Source organism: Myotis yumanensis, unplaced genomic scaffold, assembly GCF_028538775.1.
Source record: "Myotis yumanensis isolate MYYU_CA2020_CCGP unplaced genomic scaffold, mMyoYum1.0.hap1 SCAF_1, whole genome shotgun sequence".
NCBI classification, from domain to species: domain Eukaryota; kingdom Metazoa; phylum Chordata; class Mammalia; order Chiroptera; family Vespertilionidae; genus Myotis; species Myotis yumanensis.
The window spans coordinates 35,029,149-35,049,692 of record NW_027223752.1 but is presented as its reverse complement, the minus strand read 5'-3'; the positions used below and the strand labels follow the sequence as shown (position 1 = coordinate 35,049,692).

At 41.9% G+C, this 20,544-nt stretch overlaps 1 protein-coding gene across 2 annotated transcripts in view; it reads left to right on the top strand.

The window, feature by feature from the left end:
- ARG2 (arginase 2) overlaps positions 1 to 20,544 on the top strand; it is a 35,319-nt gene that overhangs the window by 7,277 nt on the left and 7,498 nt on the right. For both annotated transcript variants that reach the window (XM_070417907.1, XM_070417899.1), the window contains exon 3: positions 17,055 to 17,232. In XM_070417907.1, the coding sequence (XP_070274008.1) occupies positions 17,055 to 17,232 (178 nt within the window). The remainder of the gene's footprint in view (positions 1 to 17,054; positions 17,233 to 20,544) is intronic.

The window sequence follows — 20,544 nt, the reverse complement described above, 5'->3', positions numbered from 1 at the left end:
CCGAAACTCCTTGAACTGAAAATGTGAATTAATATAAAGTATGTGTCAAAACTGTTTAAACATCCTTTCCAGGTTTAGTTTTCTTAGGAGCAGCTTTTAGTCACTAAAAACTATAACATGTTCATTCATTCACTAATTTGTATATTCAACAACTTGAGCCTACTAAGTTCTAGGTGCTGAGAATACAACAGTGAACAAAACAGAAATTCCTGTTCTAGAATTCTGTGGGGGTGGTTTGAAACAGACAAAAATACAATATATAGTATCTCAGATAATAATGAGTGCTAATGAGTAAATGAAAGCAAGGGACAGGAGGATAGCAAGTATGGGGACAGGGGAAGCGTTGTATATGTAGATAGGGAGGCCATACTGAGATGGTGTCAGTGAACAGATCCCTGAGGTGAGGAAAGGAGTCATGTGCATATTTGGCCCTTGGCCATATGTAGCCTTCTAGCTGTTGTGCAGTTTTGTTCTCTTCAGAGCCACCATCCTGGCTTCCCCACTGCCCTTTCACACTTGCTATAATCTGGTGTCCCGGGCCATCATTGCAATGAAACTGGTTTTGCTGAGGTTGGAGGCCAGCTACACTCCACTCACCTTATTTGAAACGGACACCACTCTCTTCTGGTTTTAACTCTTCAGGTTCCTTTGCCAGATCTGCTTCCTATCCCTTACATATTGGTGTTCCTCAGAGTTCTGTCCTTGATCCTCTTGTTTTATGCTACGCTGGTTAACACTGTCCATTTCCATGGCTTTCCTATCACCTGAATGCTGACATCCAAAGCTTTATCTCCAACACTTGTTTCCCCTCCCAGCTCCATACCTGTATGCCAGCTGGCTTCCATGTATCTTCTCTTTTTATTATGGAAGTGTTCAAACATAACAATAGTAGAGATGGTAGCATAATGAATTTAATACATATATGACCCAACATCAATCATCAGTACACAGGAATGTTTTTCACTCTACCTCCATACCTTTGATAAGTTAATATCAAATACCCAGTGTTGGGGAAATATAATTTTTTAAAAACCTCCCCAACTGAGAAAACCCCTCTAAGAAATAGAGAAAGAAAACAGTTTATATTGAATAAGCATTAAATCAGGCAATCTGCTAAAAGATTACAAAGATAAAGAAATCTCACTCATTCATATAGCCAAGAAGGTGCAAGACATTAGATGTTTTCAAGATAAATGATAACTAGTCCTCCATAAGAGAACTTGATAGCACCTTTTGTCACATATAGTGCCTCCTAACCTAAAGAAATTGGAGTGGCCACCTGTGTTAGTTGATTCCATTTATCTGAAGGGTAAACAGACTTTTCATCTTAACAGGGGAGGCAGTTTTGCATATTGGAGCAAGGCACCCTCCACCTTTTAGGTGTGGTAAAGGTATTGTGGATAACTTTTAAAGAATTCTTACATTTTGTGCCCACAGAAGTTAGCCTATTATTCTCCTATAGGAACTGGGAAAAGAGGGCTAGATGTTTGCATTTCAAAAAGATGGTTGCCAGATCCTTGAGGAAACATTCTTGGGGCTCCTTTAGTCATTATAAAGATTTACATAGATTTGAAAAGGACAGAAAGAGAAATTTTGAAACAAAGTGGTGGGGAGGTCTATTCCCTTATTTTCAACAGGGACAAGTAAGTCTTACACCTTTTAGCGTTCACCCTACCCCATTAACTTACATTTTTAATGTTTATTTTTTACAGTTTGAATAGGGATACAAGTAAGTTCTATATTGATTGCTATCTCTTAAGTCCTTTATAGGTCCCTCCTCTGTATTTCCTTCTTCCTTGCAGCTTATTTGTAGAAGAAACTAGGTCATGTGTCTGCAAAATCTCTCAGTTTGGATTTTGCAGATCACATCCTCATGTCAACCTATGACTTGTTCTTTTGTCCTCTGTATTTCCTGTAAATTGTATTTGGATCTAGATTCTTGGTCAGATTTAGGTTCAATTCCCTCCCCGTCCCCCCGCGCAATTCTGCTTCATAGATAGCAGTATGCACTTCCACCAGAAATGATGTTATCAGCCTAGATGTTAAATGATGTTAAATATTGCCTAGAATAGAAAGATTGAAGCATTAAGTACTGCCTAGGATAGAGACATAGAAACATTTCGATGAGAGAGGAACATCAATTGGCTGCCTGCTGCACGCACCCTTACTGGTGATCAAGCCCACAACCCAGGCATGTGCCCCATCCAACAGGGCCTGGTTCACGGGTCCATGCTCAACCAGGCTACAGTTTCTTATTACAGGACTAGAGGCCCCATGCACGATCAGGGCCAGGGAGGGACCGCAGGAAGGCTCCAGGGCGTGTCCAGCCCATCTTGCCCAGTCCCAATTGGCTGGACCCCAGCAGCAACCTAACCTACCGGTCAGAGCGTCTACACCTTGGTGGTCAGTGTGCATCATAGCAACTCATCAAACAGTTGAACGAATGGTCAGACACTTAGCATATTAGGCTTTTATAATTACAGGATAGTTCAGATTATGTGCTTTCTTGAGGGTGGTCATGCCTGCAAGGGGTCTATAAAAAAGGATTACTCTGGCATTTTGAAGGTGTGTTAACCTAGAAGCACAGAAACAATGGACAGAGTTTGCTTAAGGAATAGATATACTGAAGAAGTTATATGTTTAGGATGTGGCTACCCACCATGACCTGCCCAGATCGTAATGTATGCTCAGATCACCCCGTGAGGTTATTTTCAGTCACTAGACCTGTCAGATTTATCAGAGCCTCGATTTCATTCACATTTCATTCACAAGAACAATGGACAGGACTTGCTTAAAGCGAAGATGAAAATTTTATAGGCTTGGGGTGTGACTACCCACCATGATCTTCCCAGCTAAGAATTTATGATCAGGTCACCCTAGCAACTGATCATACTTACTACAGAATCCCTTTTTCATCCACAATTCCTCCTTTTGGTCATAAATCAATCCAAAGGATGCACCGATGACCAACCTTTTAGATAGTGTGGTTTCACAGTGGTAGGAAGGCTCATTCCTAGGAAGTCTCAATTTTGAAATCATCTTGTCAAATTTTTCCAAAAAAGAAGGGCATGTATATGGAAGGCAGTCATGTCTCATGGACTTCATTGCACAAACACTCTAGATCATTTCTATCCTGTGAACTATTATGATCTGGATTTTGTCACCCTTCTCGTTTTTCTGTATTTTGCATCTAGTACATCGGTTCTCAACCTGTGGGTCGCGACCCCTTTGGGGGTCAAACGACCCTTTCACAGGGGTGGCCTAAGACCATCGGAAAACATATAATTACATATTGTTTTTGTGATTAATCACTATGCTTTAATTACGTTCAATTTGTAGCAATGAAATTGGGGGTCACCACAACATGAGGAACTGTATTAAAGGGTCATGGCATTAGGAAGGTTGAGAACCACTGATTTAGTATAATATTTACATAAGCCATAAAAGGAGAATTAAAAGTTACTAATCATTAACAATTGGAATATATAGAAAAGCTCTCAAAGAACAAGTAGTGTATAACTATTATTATGACTAATATTATTAGCAGACCGGTAAGATAATCAAATAATTGGTTTCTGAGTTCAACATCAATCTGTAGGTATACAGGCCTTGCTGATGTTTGGGATAGCTGTCCACCTCTGGTGTCGGTGGCTTCTTGTCCTTGAAGAGTCTTTTGTGCCTGTTGTAGGTGGAGGTCAGTGTCAGAGTCAGGGGTAGATATCCATTCACAGTTAGGCACCTGATATGGTCCCTTACAATGAGGTTGGAGAATGTATTTTATTTGATCTCCTTTCCAATAAACAGAATCTCCAAGTGGCAGTCAGTGATCTCTAAAGTTTTTGTCTCCTGGGAGCTGTCTGTGAAAGGAAGCAGCTACCTATTTGGCATTCTCTTAAAGTGACTTTATCAAACCTGGCAATAATGTAAGATGACTCTTTTCAATAATGTCAGCTCGTAAGTTCCTTCACCTAACTTAAGTCCAGCTTAAATGCACGGTTATGTATGAAGGAATGTGAAAACCAAAAAATGGGGTTTGCCAGAGAGTCCAGAAGAACTAAGCAGCTGTTTTGGGTTTCCCAAAACCCAGCTATTTGTTTAATTTACAACAATTGATTACCCATACTATATATCCTAGAAGTTTTTTTTTTAAATCACTTTTTTACAATGCTTCCCATGCAATTTAACATTAAACAACATGCACAGTCCTAACCGGTTTGGCTCAGTGGATAGAGCGTCGGCCTGCAGACTGAAAGGTCCCAGGTTCGATTCTGGTCAAGGGCATGTACCTGGGTTGCGGGCACATCCCCAGTGGGAGATGTGCAGGAGGCGGCTGATCGATGTTTCTCTCCCATCGATGTTTCTGGCTCTCTATCTCTCTCCCTTCCTCTCTGTAAAAAATCAATAAAATATATTTTAAAAAAAACAAAAAAAAAACAAACAAACAAAAAAACACATACACAAATTGTCCTAGCTGGTTTTGCTCAGTGGATAGTGTCAGCCTGCAGACTGAAGGGTCCTGGGTTCGATTCTGGTCAAGGGCACATGCCCGGGTTGTGGGCTCGATCCCCTGTGTGAAGCGTGCAGGAGGCAGCCAATCAGGGATTCTCTTTAATCATTAATATTTCTCTTCTCTCTCTCTCTCTCTCTCTCTCTCTCTCTCTCTCTCTCTCTCTCTCTCTCATCTCCCTCCCTTCCTTTCTGAAATCAATATAAATATATTTTAAAACACACACACAAAACACACACGCGTGCACACACACACAAATCTTTTGTGGTGTTCCAAGGGCCCTTCTGGACACCACAAAGTTATTCCTACATACATTGATATTTTAACCTTTAAAACCTCAATTTCTAATGAAAACTAAGGAGCAATTAGCATTCTTTAACTTGGCCACTTTATGAAGACACTTTATAACCCCTGGAAACATATTTCATAGATGTCAACACATGAATTATTAACATGGACTTATTTTTTAAAACTTGGTTAAAAATATTTAATATCAATAACTCAAAAGATATGTCTGTTCTCCTTAAACCAACATATTTAAACTAACTTTTAAAGGATTAACTTTAGATTACATGAACTTGAAAAGCATTTGAGTTTTTATATTTCTGAGAATTTTAGAATACCTAATCCTTACAACCACTTGCCTTCAAACCAGTTAATTTTAATTTATTAAATTAATTTTAACAATACCACCGAGAGGTAGAAAAATTCTCTCACATTTACAACATACATACATAGACATACATAGACATAAACAGAGACCTTAGCCTTAAGGAAAAACACACTAGTTTATAAAAATTTGGATCCAAATTTTGTTTTGGCAGTTGGGATAAGAAGAAACTTACAAAAAACAAAAAGAAAACAACAAAAAAGACACAGTTTGTATCTGTCCTTGACAAGTTAAGCAAGTTTTAAATGTTCTTTCCCTTTCAAAGTAAAGACAGCTGTTTTTAATACCTTAAAAGAATTGGTTTGCCACCTAAACAACATCATAGGTTGATCCATTTATTTAAATTCTCTTTTTGAATCTTTGAGAGACCAATTAAATATGCTTTCCATTCATTCTGCTGAATTTTATAGCTGGCTTTTTCTAATTGTGCGTGCAAAGATTAGTTGAGAAGTATCAAAGGATCCTCATTTCGGCAATCTTCCTGCAGGAGTATTAATGGGAGGCTGACTGGGTTAGGCTTGCCGATTTCCCACATTAATTTCCATTTCCTTTGAGATCTCTAGAGTCTGAACAAACTTCGAGGGAAAACCAGTCTTTACATGCAAGGTCTCTAGATCATATGGTAGATATCCCAATAAGACTATTTCACACTCTAGAGCAGCGGTCACCAACCGGTGGTCTGCAGACCACTGGTGGTCCGTGAGGTCGGAAAGTTTGGCGTCCGCTGCTCTAGAGGACATTTTTCCTCAGGCACCTCACAAAGATCCTTAGTCATCTAAGAATACCCAAGATTGGGTTGGGGAAGCAAGTGTCTTTTCTCCTTCAGAGCTAAAGAGAGTTCAGTCTCTTATTTAACTAGCAAAGATTTCATTCAATGAATTTAAGCAAAGCCCAAATTAAAAGCAGTCACCCACTTTTTCTTTTCCTTTCCCTGGGTTATCTCAACCCATATCCACCTTGAGGATTTTATAAGAACAGCTCAAATAAAGTTAGGACCTGGCACTTAAAGTTAGAATTCCAAGAGAAAACTTACCCAAGTTCACCCTATGCAAAGCAGGGGCTGGTGGGGCACAAGGGGGCCATGTGGTACCTATCACCAGGTTTGGGTCCACAGGGTGATCCTGCGCGGGCTTCTTCAGAATCCTGCTCACTACTCCAAGTAAATTTCAATTTCAGAGATGCCCAAGCCTGTAGAAATTGTTTGTAAGGGTTTATTTGAGTCAAACTGGTGACCTGCTAGAGCTCAGATGCTCTGGAGAATGACAGTTTGGCAATTTCTTTTATACACTGGGGATTAAGGAGGGATATAAGGAAGATTACATGAAGTGGGAGAAATGGAGGTACACAATAGTTAAGATTATATATGCTCCCTCAAGGGTGGTTACAGAAAAGGTCTGGGAAAGACAATTATTGTCATTTCAAAAGTATGTAAACCTAGTTGCACAAGAACAATGAATAAGGCTTGCTTACGGCAAAGATAAACCTTTCATAGTCCTGTGCCTGACTACCCACCATGACCTGCCCAGTTAGAATTTATGGTCATGTCTATAATGTTACTTGTTAAAATAGGTATATTTTTATTGATTTCAGAGAGGAAGGGAGAGGGAGAGATAGAAACATCAATGATGAGAGAGACTCACTGATCACCTGCCTCCTGCATGCTCCACACTGGAAATCTAGCCTTCAACCCAGGCATGTGCCCTGACCGGGAATTGAACCATGACCTCCTGGTTCATAGGTTGATGCTCAACCACTGAGCCCTTTGGGCTGTAATGTTACTTTCGGTCAGACTTATTACTAAGCCCCTTTTTCGGCCTTGCCTTTATATTCTTTTAAAGGGACTGTAGAAAATCAAGTTGTGTGTGAGAGCTGGACTCTTTAGGATCCATTTCCATGAGAAATCAGTGGGCCTGTATTTGTTTTCTAATTCTTACCCAAAAGTCTATCTTTAAAAATGACAGTCATATTACAAACATGTTTTGGGAACTCTTAGGTTACACCATCAGTTTCATGGGAAAGAAAAAGGGTCGGGTGAGAGTGAAGGGGTTTGGAATAAGCCTCCCCAAAATTGCCTCTTTGGCATGTGGGTTACTTTCAGCTGAAGTCAGTCAAGGCCCAGAAGACTCAGCAAGAGCTTTTCACTTCCCCTTTAACTACCCGAATGAATTTAGATAGAAGGCCTGGTCCAGGAAGAGAGTTATCGCCAGAGATAACTGCAGAGAGTATGGGCTAGGTGTGGCAAGCTGGAGGGAGGTCCTGTTTGTCCAAAGTCCAAGGTCCTCTATTTCTGCCTAGTATGGCAAACATTTGTTTACCAAAAGTTGGGTCTTCCCATCTTCCTGTGAATCGTCTTCTTTCCCTTTGAAGCCCCAGTCACCTACCCCCTTCTCCAATTGTCTAGGGCCGTGGTCAGCAAACTGCGGCTCGTGAGCCACATGCGGCTCTTTGGCCCCTTGAGTGTGGCTCTTCCTAAGCCTTAGGAGTACCCTAATTAAGTTAATAACAGTGTACCTACCTGTATAGTTTAAGTTTAAAAAATTTGGCTCTCAAAAGAAATTTCAATCGTTGTACTGTTGATATTTGGCTCTGTTGACTAATGAGTTTGCCGACCACTGGTCTAGGGGAGTTGATTTAACCAGACAGAGAACCTAGAAGGGAAGAAAGGAAACGTTTTCTTCCCCTGCAGGAGGAAGACCACAAAGATGCCTCATCCAGTTAAACTGAACGTAATTCTTGGCATGTATGGGCTTTTTCTTATTTAAGCCTTGTAACAACTATAACAAGGTTTATTTTTGCCCTAAGCAAGCCTTGTCCTTGAGGTAGGACAAGCTTAGAAACTGTACTTGGTTGGACATCTTGACTCTTCTAAGAGGTTACGGGCCAGGTAATTTTTCCTTTGCATCTCGTGTGGCATTGGACCCACTGTGGTGAGATGGGCAAGATGTTGCAGCACTCTGCTCTCAGCCCAGAGTAGTATGGAATGCGTTCCAATTTGAGGTTCTTGGAGAACACACATCAGGATGCTAGCCCAGGGTCTGAGGCAAAGTGCTACCCATCTGGACTGTTAACTGGTAGAGCCATAGTCACTAGCCTGATGCATCTCCCTTCAAATCCTTTCTGGAACAAGGTGAAGTATCAAGAATTTAAAAAGGATCACATTCTGAAGAGCGTACTTTATCCCCAGGATTCTCGCTCCCTCTTCCTGTGGTTATTAGATATTGGAATAGCTTGAAGTTTGTCAGCAGATCATTTTGCAGTGACGCTCATCAGTCTTATCCCGAATGAGGGAAATTGGTTTTGTTGTAGTGACTTAGGAAGCCAAAGGAACCCTCCTCTTACCCCCATCCTGCGCTGGAACCAGGCTGCTAGGGTGCCGTCAGCTGACAGTCTGCAGAAGACCGAGCTGACTCACTATGACCTACAGGTGTTCAGAGGGTTGACATGAGTTTGGTTCATAGCAGAATACATTATTAAGCCTATCTTCAGACAGTGGTACTCTCTGTTCTCCTCAGGAAAGAAGGACAGATGTAGCTGGAGAAGCAATTATCAGGAAACCTAAATGGTGTTGCAAGTCATCTCAGTTACATGTCTGCAGCCAAGTTTTCAAGTTTATTTTTTTAATCAAGAATCACACTTATGCAAAGGCATTTATTAACACCATGTTTGTATCAGTTGATCTTAACTGTGGTATATGTTAGATGGACATGTCCGAAATCACTGGCCAGGATGCCCAGGGTCACCTTCTTATCAAGGCCAAAGGTGACATCTGGGTCTAAAAGGTCTTAATAGTATTCAGTGTATTTTTATTGCCAGCACGAGGAGAGAAGCAACGAGGCTGTCATCTGTACAGAGCTTTGCTTTTTTTTGCAAGGCAAACATGAGAGCCCTTTCACTTTGGTTCCAAATCTGTTTGTCACTGGAGCTCTCAGTACCACTCTCCCTGCCACGGTGGTCTTCTCTGTGTCTGGCAGCACCTAGCTGTTGCAGAGACAACAGGAGAGCAGAGTGGGGAGGAAGGAGATGTTGAGAGTGCTGGCTGGAGTCTTGCCAGGAACGGTGAAGGAGTGAACTAGAACAAATATGTGTACTTGCATGACATGACCTCTTTCCTAAACTTACCAAACATTTTGGAGAGTGGGCCTGAGGAAGCAAAGAGTTGATATTCAACTAAAAAAAAAGAAAATATATATATATATATATATATATATTTTTATTGATTTTAGAGAGGCAGAGAGAGAGAGAGAGAGAGAGAGAAGGAAAAAAAAGAAAAGGAAAGAAAAGAAAAGAAATATCATTGATGAGAATCATTGACTGGCTGCCTCCTGCACATCCCCCAATGGGAATTGAGCCCGAAACCCAGGCATGTGCCCTGACCGGAGAATTAAACTGTGACCTCCTCATTCATAGGTCAGTGCTCAACCACTGAGCCACACAGGCTGGGCAACGAACTGATTTTTAGATACCCCAGCACATACTTCATGACTGTACAGCCTTAGGGAGTTAAATGAACCAAATAAAATTTAGACTTCTTCATTTTATTGGTGGAGACCAAATGAGTTTACCTTAAATAACAGTCTCTTCAAAAGTTATTACCCAGATCACATTTTAGGGATAAGAGCCATTTTGCTTACTTCAAATGGACTGAAGGACCTGTGGCACTCCCTTCCTAGACCAACTCCAGTAACACGGCAGCTTTGTTTTCAATGAACTGGTTTTCCAGGCACAGCTTTGGGGTTCTAAGAATTAGCAGGAGCAGTCCTTTAAAATGCTAGAATTCCCTTTGCATGGAGCTAGATCTGCCTTACAGAGTGTTTGAGTCTGTAATTGTAAAAGCCATTAGGATTAGTACTCTCTCAGCACCAAGTGAGATCTCAGCATCTTTGTTTTTCTCCAGGTTTTACTGACTTGTTATTCCTGACAAGTCATAAACACTCTATTCTATTTCAGGCACAGCCTGAAAAAAAAAACACACACAAAACTGCACACTGTTGGGCCCTGAGCTTTCCTCCAAATCCACTATTCTGCCCATGGGGCTCGGTGGATTATCCCGTCAGCCCATCTCTCTCCACTTGCTTTGAGCCTTGGGAGCAGCTGGAGTTCCCCATGAGTGGAAGTCAGAAGGAGGGAAAATGAGTTACCTTGATGCTGTTGACAAATGCCTGCTCACTTGTAACATTGTCTTCTATGAGTCTCCATCCAAAGGGTGACTCAGGCTGGCTCTAAACAGTTGGAGCTGTTTAACTGCTGAATTTCTCCCTCTGAAGTATGTGAAACCCATGAGGGTGTGAAGATTAGCAGCTACCTATAAAGCAGCTACGGAGTGTGGTGTGTGGAGGCAGATTCTTATACTCCTTTTTCTCCTTTCCTGTTCCTGGCTTCTCGCAGGGATTCCCTAGTGATCAGGACCCTAAATAGAAGTGCTGCCTGCAGACACTGCTAAGGTCAGGTAGGGCTGTTTTGATTTCTTCCCTAGCAGATGGTTGCATCATTCTGTTGATGCACTTGTGTTCTCGTTTCACTCCAGTGGAGCCTGGAGATGTTTATCAGGGCCAAAGGTGACACCTGGGCCTAAAAGATCTTAATAGTATTCGGCGTATGTTTTATTACCAGCACTGGGAGAGGAGCACTGAGGCTGTCAGTCTGTGCAGAGCTTTGCTTGTCACTGCATGTCAAACAGCAGAGCCCGTTCAAGTTGGTTCCAAATCTGTTTGTCATACGAGCTTCCTTGCAGTTTCAGGTTCATTCTGTCCTACAGTGCCTTCTTATGAGAGAGGAAAGAGCAATAATAAAACATTATGTCTTAAAAAACAACAACACCACTCAGCCATAAATAATGAAATCTTGTCATTTATGACAACATGGATGGACCTGGAGAGTATTGTGCTGAGCACATAAGTCAGACAGAGAAAACTAATACCACATGATTTCACTTGTATGTGGAATCTAAAGAACAAAATAAATGAACAAACAAAACAGAAACAGACTCATAGATACAGAGAAAATTTTGATGGTTGCCAGAAGGGAGAGGGACTAGGGGTTGAAGGGATTAAGAAGCACAAATTGGCAGTTACAAAATAGTCATGGGGATGTAAAGTATAGCATAGGAAATATAGTCAATAATATTGTAATAACTATGTATGGTGTCAATGGGTACTAGGTTTATCAGGGTAATCACTCAGTTATATAATGTCTAATCACTGGGTTGTACACCTGAAACGAATAAAATACTGTATGTCAACTTTAACTGAAAAATAAAAAAGTATTTTTAAAAATTAAAAAAACAAAAAAAACAAAAACAACACACATTGTCTTGCCATGGTGGGTTTTGTCCAGTGATTACAGTGTCGGCACACACATCAAAGGATCATGGGTTCAATCCCCAGCCCTAGTCAAGGCACATTCGGGAGGCACCCAGTTGACGTCTCTCTCTCACATCGATGTCTGTCTGTCTGTCTATCCTCTGGTGAGGGTTAACAACAAAACATTATGTCCCATCTGATCTAGATCTGCAGATGAGTTGACCTGAAGCACAAAAATACTTTAAGAAAGGGACAGCTCCCTCAAGCATGACAGGCAGACATTCCTTCCATATTTATAATATTTGCTCTTTTCACTATTACTCTAAGATTCTTTAAAAATTAATGAGAAGAGCCCTGGCTTCAGTGGATAAGGCGTCAGCCTGCAGACTTAAGGGTCCCCGGTTCAATTCCCGTCAAGGGCACACACCTCAGTTGCAGGCTTCCAGCCCTGGTCAGGGGCATGTGAGAGGCAACCAATCAATGTGTCTTTCTCACATCAATGTTTCTCTCTATCTCTCCCTCTCCCTCCCACTCTCTCTAAAAATCAATGGGAAAAATATCCTTGTGTGAGGATTTAAAAAAAAATTAGTGAGACTATTTCTTGTGCCATTTGAACTAGATTTGCCACAGCACCCTGATAAAGTCATAGCTTCATTATTACTCAGTTCACCGGATTCTTACAAAAAAATAACTTCCCATCAGCCTCCCCACTTCTCAGAAACTCTGGCCTGTGGTTTGCAAATCATGTTCTCTACAACCTCATATTGCATTGCTCCAATATGTAAACTTCTCATTTCTATTAAATTGCTTAACTGTTTTCCAAACATGGAATGTACAGTTCTTCTTTCAGGCCCTTGTTCATCTTTAGAAACCAATGCTGTGCTCTACTCCACTAGTCCTTTGGGTGCTACAATGCTATGGGAACAGTAGGTGTTAGAGGAGAAAGCTCCTAAGAGGCTATAGCAGGATGGCATAGTATATTCACTGATTCAGCTCTGCAATGATTAGAATAGTTAGGATTACCATAGTTAGTATCCACAACATAAGCTTTAGTATTTGAGTTCTTAATTATTAAAGACTATGGCCGCTGCTCAGGCAGGTGTGGCTCAGTTGGTTGAGTATCATCCCATGCACTGAAAGGTTGCTGGTTCAATTCCCTGTCAAGGCACATGTCTAGGTTACGGGCTCTATCCCCAGGAGGAGGTGTTGGTAGTGGTGTGCAGGAGGCAGCCGATTGATGTTTCTCTCTCACATCAATGTCTCTCTGTCTCCTCCCTTCCTCTCTCTCTCTAAACAAATAAATAAAAATATTTAAAAAACAAAAAGGTATGGCAATAGAATTTAAAAGAACTCATTTTGCTATCTGCCCAAATCCATTCTCATCATCTTCTGGACATGGCTTAGACCTGTACTTGCTGGCTAATGCCATGTGAGCAGGAGTGATGTGTCACTTCTAGACCAGGGCCTTTAAACATAGAGGTGTGCCTTCTCAATGTTTTCTTCCTCTCCCACTGCCTTGAACCTGGGACCCTAGGCGTGGCAGAGCCATAAGCGAAAGAAGCCTGGTCTCTGAATCACTGGGTGAAGGAAAGCCTCCTGCTGACCTAGAATATCTACCTGGATGTTAAATGAGCAAGAAACCAATTTACTGTGTTTGAGCCATTATTTTGGGGAGGGTTCATTACAGCAGTTTAGCCTACTCTAACAACTTGATTTAAAAGAATAGTACACAAAATAAAATAAAGAATGGTACAGATTATGTTTTGCATAAAGGTCTGCCAGGATAGAGTAGTCAAGCCTAGAGAGTGGGATAGGGGACTGTCACCCATAGGCACTTCCTTAACAATTTTACAAAAAATTTCTATTGCCAGTAAGGAAAGAAAACAACGGAAGTTAGCAAAATAGTGCTGGTACTAACTTTACTTGTTGTAGGAGTCATTCCTTGACCACCCCAATTGTCACTGAATTTCCTTTCACTCCTCTAGCACTCATTTTCCCTAGTTCTTACCTGGAACTTATTGTGGAAATGAAAGAGCAGAGTTGGGAGTCATATAGGGTAGGCCACTCAGGTAGGGCCTCTCAAGACATTAATCCCTTCGGGGGGTCTGACCATCCATGAACAGAACTCTTGCTATGTGCAGAGCTTAGCAGGCTCTCAGACCCAGAGATTCATGCTAACCATGATGTATAACCCCAAATGCGTATGCGTAATTGTGGTGAGCAACAGCCTTTCGGGATCCACTGTCAGGAAGCCCTCTTGCTTATATGAGGGCAACGGGGAACTAAGTAAATAACCAGAGGGCTGTTCCCTGAACAAGCAATCAGAGAACATGGAGTGGCATACTCATGAAGAATTGACCATCCAGCCTGTGAGTTAATCTAGGGATCAACTCCACAGAGTTACACACTTAATGACCAAAATCCTTTTAGGAAATTCAGTCTCTCTTCCTTGGAGTGTTGTTATAAGACCACCAAATTCTCTTTAGGCTCCTTTGTAAGCTTTCCACAGCGTTCTTCTGATAAGTAAATAATAGTCAAGTACTGTTTGCTGTCACACTTCTCTGAGTCTACATCCTAGATTCCATGGTTGGACTTGAGTGTTCCCAAGTTCTGTCACTTATCCACCAGGTTGATCACTTTAATGTCCATGTACTACTTCTTGGTCATGTGAGGATTAAATGAGTTGAAAGTAGTTTTCAAAAGTTATTTCATATGAACATTATTAATTAGATTATACACCTCATATACAACACCAACATGCCCTGGTATCTTAAACCTACTACGAACCTGAATGCTTGATGCGGTTTAAGGAGGTGCTGAGATAAACAAGGATGTGGAAGTAGAAGCATCCAAGTGTAGGTACTGCCATTCAAAATCTGCCCGTCCCACGACTGTGTTGTCAACAATGGCAAGACCTGATATTGATTTGAAAGTTAGTTAAAGCTTCATTTCTCTTAAATCTAAAGTGTCCTGCATATTTTGAGATTTAGTGCATAATGACTTTATGCATGGCTTTTCCCCCTTGATTTTAAAGATTTTTATAGATGTTTTATTTGGTCTTTTTTCTCTCTAGATTTCCAATGTCTTTGATCTGTTATCATATTTTTCTTCTCCCACTTCAACACCTTCCCCCTTTCTTCTATTTAGTTGTACAGATCATCTCTAGTTCTAGGCCTCTTAAATAATTATTTTTAAAAATTCAGTGACCAAAGACACACAGAATTCTAGCTGAAGGTGCATCTTACCTTTAATTGAAAATAGGATAAGGTTTTCTGTTTTGCTTCCAGTATCCCCTTTAGTGGTGATCCCTTGGTTGATCTTATATTTCAGGTCACTGTTAAGCTGGAGTTACAAGCCACTGCTTCTCAAATTTTTACATTTATCAGTAGTTTGGCTTTGGATTCAAGCAATATCCAAAACTGTACAAATTAAAGATGGGTCCATGCTGGTCTCAATCCAAACCTTTAACACAAATTTCTGCAAATATTAAGATGTCTATCCTGCCAACCCAGTGTGGCTCATGGTTGAGCATCAACCTATATGAACCAGGAGATCATGGTTCGATTCCCGATCAGGGCACATGCCCTTATTGTGGGCTTGATCCGCAGTAGGGGATGTGTAGGAAGCAGCTGATCAATGATTCTCTCTCATCTGATGTTTCTATCTCTCTCTGCCTCTCCCTTCCTCTCTGAAATCAATAAAAATATATTTTAAAAAAGAAAAAAGATGTCTATCCTGTGACCACTTCCCCTCCCCCAACATACGTGTACTTCAGTTTAAGAAGCAGGACCTTAAGGATACAATCTATGGTAACGTTCTGTTCTCTGGTAATTCAGATTTCTTCCTGATAGAGTTGGATTATTTAGTCCTCATCCTAAACATGGCTAAGATGGAAAGACTAGTATTTACACCAAAGATAAAAATTAATGTGTAGTGACCAGTATCCCAGTTCTTTGAAATATGTGAAACCTTAGTGGGGAAATGTTACAGCTTATTGTCAGAATATATCACTAGTTCTTTTTTTGTTTATTTATTTTTTTAAAGAGAAGTCAGTGCCTTCATTGGCCGAACAAGCTACTTGAGGGGGATGAAGCAGGAGTGGGTGTCTCCAATGCCAGGCCAGCCTTGCTTCATGGGCTTTGTAGGCAATGCAGAACTCGCCCAGGTAGTGCCAATCATCTTGGGCTGGATTCCCACCTGGGTGAAGGTCTTGCCATTGGAGACACCCACCATGCTGTCCACTGTCTCCTGCAGGATGATCTGTCCTGCAGGTGTCTTCACCTTGGCTTCTCTCTCTTGGTTGGCTTTGTACAGGGGCTTCAATGCTGCTTCGGCCTCTGCTGCCAGGCGCTGTGCAGCTGTGTCACGGTGACAGCTGCTAGGAGGCCATGACCAGCAGCTGGTCAAGGTGCACACCATGGAAGGTTTGCTTCTGCTCCAGCTCCATGTCCACTATCTTGTTGGTTCTTCAGAGAGGACTGTCTAGTTCTTAAAGTGGTGCAGTCAAGAGGGACTCTTTGGGCCCTAGCTGGTTTAGCTCAGTGGATAGAGCATCGGCCTACCGACCGAAGGGTCCCAGGTTCAATTCCGGTCAAGGACACATGTCCAGGTTGTGGGCTCGATCCCCAGTAGGGGGCATGCAAGAGACAGCCGATCCATGATTCTCATCATTGATGTTTGTCTCTCTCTCCCTCTCCCTTCCTCTCTGAAATCAATATATATATATATACAAGAGGCCCAGTGCATGAAATTCATGCACTGGGGGTGGAGGGGTCCCTCAGCCAGGCCTACCCCCTCTCACAGTCCAGGAACCCTCGCTCCTTATCACCTGCCTGCTCGCTGCTCCTTACCGCTCAGCTTGCTGCTCCTTAGCACTGCCACAGAGGCAGGAGAGGCTCCTGCCACTGCCGCTGTGCTCGCCAGCCCTGAGCCCGGCTTCTGGCTGAGCGGTGCTCCCCCTGTGGGAGCACACTGACCACCAGGGGACAGCTCCTGCATTGAGTGTCTGCCCCCTGGTGGTCAGTGCACATCATAGCAACTGGTCGTTCTGGTCGTTGCGCCGTAAGGGTTGCTTAGGCTTATATAGATTAAAGGGGGACTCTTTGGGATACAACTGCATACTCAAGAATACAAACTTTGGGAGCAGATGGCCTGGATTTGTTCCTGATTCTGGCACTTAGCAGCTGTGTGACCTTGAGACCTAGTTTATAACATGAAAATTTCTGTATGTGCATTCTTGTCCTAAATTCACTTTCTTTAAATCCTGTTGGCATTTTACCTCCATGCTATAACTCTGGAATAGAGGTTTAATTGCTCCAAATTTCGTGATTGTTAATGTCAGTTAACATTTCTGGGCTTCACTTTCCAAAACCTCTTCTTCATCTGCAAAACGGTGTTCCTGATGGAATCTACCCCACAGGATTGCTAGGAGGTCATCCTGACAGTCATGTTACATTTTGAATTTTACTGAGACAAAATGCGGTTGTGTACTTTGTCACAAGTTATTATTTGTGGCCCAGGCCAGTAAGAGTTGGAATACCATTTCCAATTAATCTTATCATCCTCCACTTGTTTCTAGGCTGCCACCTAAAGGACTTTGGAGATTTGAGTTTCACTCCAGTCCCCAAAGATGATCTGTACAACAACCTGATAGCAAATCCTCGCTCGGTGGGCCTCGCCAACCAGGAACTGGCTGAGGTAGTTAGTAGAGCAGTATCAGGTGGCTACAGCTGTGTCACAGTGGGAGGAGACCACAGGTAAGTTGGGAACCAGTGGTGGTGGTGGGGCTACATTGCATGGTGCTTTGGGCTAATCAATTAGCTTGTCTCAGTTTCCTGAGTAAACTACCCTTCAGAATTTTTAGGTTATGATGGAAAAAAAATTAATAAGCAGAAACTCATATGAAATAGAGAGGCCAGAAGTAAAAGCTGTCATGCCCTGACAGTTGATCTTGAAGCACAGCAGGCAGGAGGAACTCTTTGTAACAGCCCTCCCAACTTCTTTCCCCCTCTATAAAAGAATTCCCTCTCCTTTGTTTTAGTAAACTTGCATGTGGCCAGCCACGGTTACATGTTCGGGGTTACAATTCTGTTGTTCCTGAAGAAACCCGTTTTCCTGCGGAAAAATCTGGCTGACTTTTAAAGTTAACAATGCATAACAGCATTTTTTTAAAAAATAAGCATTTATTTATTTATTTTTATTTATTTTTTGTTAATGCTCACCCAAGGATATTTTTTTCCATTTATTTTTAGAGAGAGTGAAGAGAGGAGAGACACAGAGAGAGAAACATCAATGTGAGAGAGACCCATTGATTGGTTGCCTCCCACGCATGCCCTGACCAGGCCACATGCCCTGATCAGGGCTGGGGATCAAGCACGCAACCAAGGTACCTGCCCTTGACTGGAATCAAACCTGGAATCAAGTCCTCAGGCTGATGCTCTATCCACTGAGCAAAACCAGCTAGGGCCATAATAGCATTTTGATGTCGAAGATTATGAGCTGCTGGAGGCAATGTAGTTTTTTTATATAGTAGGACAAGTTCAGAAGTAAACTAAGCAAAGCTTTTAGACACAGTCCAGTATTTCATGCTTACCTCTTAGAAAGCTTTCTTAAGAAACTGTCTTACAACTTTCATTTGGCTATTGGGAGGATTGGAAGGATAGGCTGGACTTTTTGGGTCTTTTTTTTTTAAGCATTTCTGCTCATACGTTTATTCCAAATTCCCCCCTTGTCATATGAATGCATTCTCTATCTCCACAGTAACTGACCCTAGGTGACTGACACAATAGATTCTTCCTCTCTTAGTGAATCAGCATGTACTATATTGAACACTGTTCTGATGTGTTCTCAAGGGATTGTGGGAAACTTGTGACCTATTGGGCCTAGATGAAAAAAGTACACATGGAATGAAAGAAATTAAATTCTACAGAATTTCAGAGATCAGTCTGGACTAGAGTAGTCAGATTTCACAAGGGAGCTAAGAAATGAAAGTTTTTGTTAGAAAGAAAAAAAATGTTGGTATTAAAGTCCTAGGAGTATTAAGCACTGCATATATATTCTCAGTTAATCATTTGTTATTCCCCAGGATAATTAAATTTTTCCACTGACTTTTAGGGAGGGAGGGAGGAACCGGGGGGAGGGGGCATCAATGTGAGAGAGACTCATCAATTGGTAGCCTCCTACATGCATCCTGATGGGGGGCGGAATGGGGGTGGGGGGGGTGGGGGGTGGTGATCGAACCTGCAACCCAGGTATGTGCCCTTGACCAGGAATGGAACCTGAGACACCGATGCTCTGACCCTCTAACAACTGAGCAACACAGGCCAGGGCGAGGACTAGGAATTTTTAGGGTCACTCTGCTCCTTTTATATACAACATACAGTATGGACTTAATCATTAAACCAACTCTGACTTAAACAGACTGAGATTAGTATCCCTGCCTTTTATTTTTTAATATATTTTTATTTTTTACAGAGAGGAAGGGAGAGGGATAGAGAGTTAGAAACATCGATGAGAGAGAAACATCGATCAGCTGCCTCCTGCACACCCCCTACTGGGGATGTGCCTGCAACCAAGGTACATGCCCCTTGACCAGAATCGAACCTGGGACCCTTCAGTCTGCAGGTCGAAGCTCTATCCACTGAGCCAAACCGGTTAGGGCAGTATCCCTGCCTTTTAGAAAAGGAAAGTGAAGTCCAGAGAAATTAGATGACTTATCCTAGATCATACACCTCTTCCTGGGGGGTGGAGGAGGGGAACAACACTGCATTCTGACTTAATCCACTGCTTTTAGCACGAGACCATGCTATTCCGCAAAAAGGTTCTATGTGGGGCATGCAGGTTAAAATGCTATCACATGCTATCCTGACCAAGAAGGATGACTATAGTTAGTTCCTAAGATGCTTAAGATGCATTTCCCATCTATGTAAAATTCTTTGGTTACAGAAGATGGGAAGCTTTCCAACCACTATTTCACCCGCTATATTTTTACAGCTAAGACAGGACAGTGGGCTAATGTAAGAAGATACCAAGGATAAGGAAAGGCAAAAACAGAAACAATATTTGAATGTCATACTAATGTATATAACAGGCAAATAAACTTGTATTTTATTCAGTGCTCTAAAAGAGGTCTTTAATTGGGTTGCTCTGTTATTTTAAAGACTTAACTTTGATTTTTCATTTTAGAAAGTATCACTTATTTTTAAAAGCTGTAAGGCTGACTTTTACCCTTAAAAGTTAATGTAACTAATTCTTTGAAAGTGATTAGATCTCCCTGGTTTCCCTTAAAGAGGCATTTATGAATTGTTACATATAGACCACATCCTTTAACTAGATTTCCTTCTTGAACAAATTAAGGTCCCTTTCTGGGTCAAGGCTAATGGATCAAATTTTAGGGATTTGGGGCAGTCTGTCACACTGCAGGGTCAGCTTTGAACATTTAGAGCCTTCCATTTCTCCCTATCTATCTAACTCACTTAACCTCAGCCCTGTAGATTCTGTCTCATCCAAATCCTGCTTTAGTCTGGGGCCCTGACTTTGCCCCGAGGACAAAGTATGAGCTGCATTGGCTGATATTTGTTATTGGTGATGTTTGCCAAGCAGAGGGCTTTGAAGATTACTGGAGACTGGTGACCCTTGAACAACTCAGGGCTTAAGGGCACCAACCCCCCTGCACAGTTGAAAATCCAAATACAAGGTTTGACTCACCAAAAACTTAAGTTGTCCCTTGGTATCTGCAAAGGATTGGCTCCAAGGCCCTCCCGCCAATACCAAAATCAGTGGATACTCAAGTCCCTTATCTAAAATGGTATAGATCAATGCATACAGTTGACCCTCTGCATCCAGATTTCCAATCGTGGATTGAAAATAGTTATGGTATTTATTTGCCCTGGCCTGTTTGTTTCAGTGGTTAGAGCGTCGACCCGTGGACTGAAGGGTCTTGGGTTTGATTCTAGTCAAGGGCACATACCTTGGTTGCAGACTTGATCCCTGGCCCTGGTTGGGGTACATGCGGAAGGCAACCAATCCATGTGTGTCTCTCTCTCTCCCCCCCTCCCTTCTACTCTGGA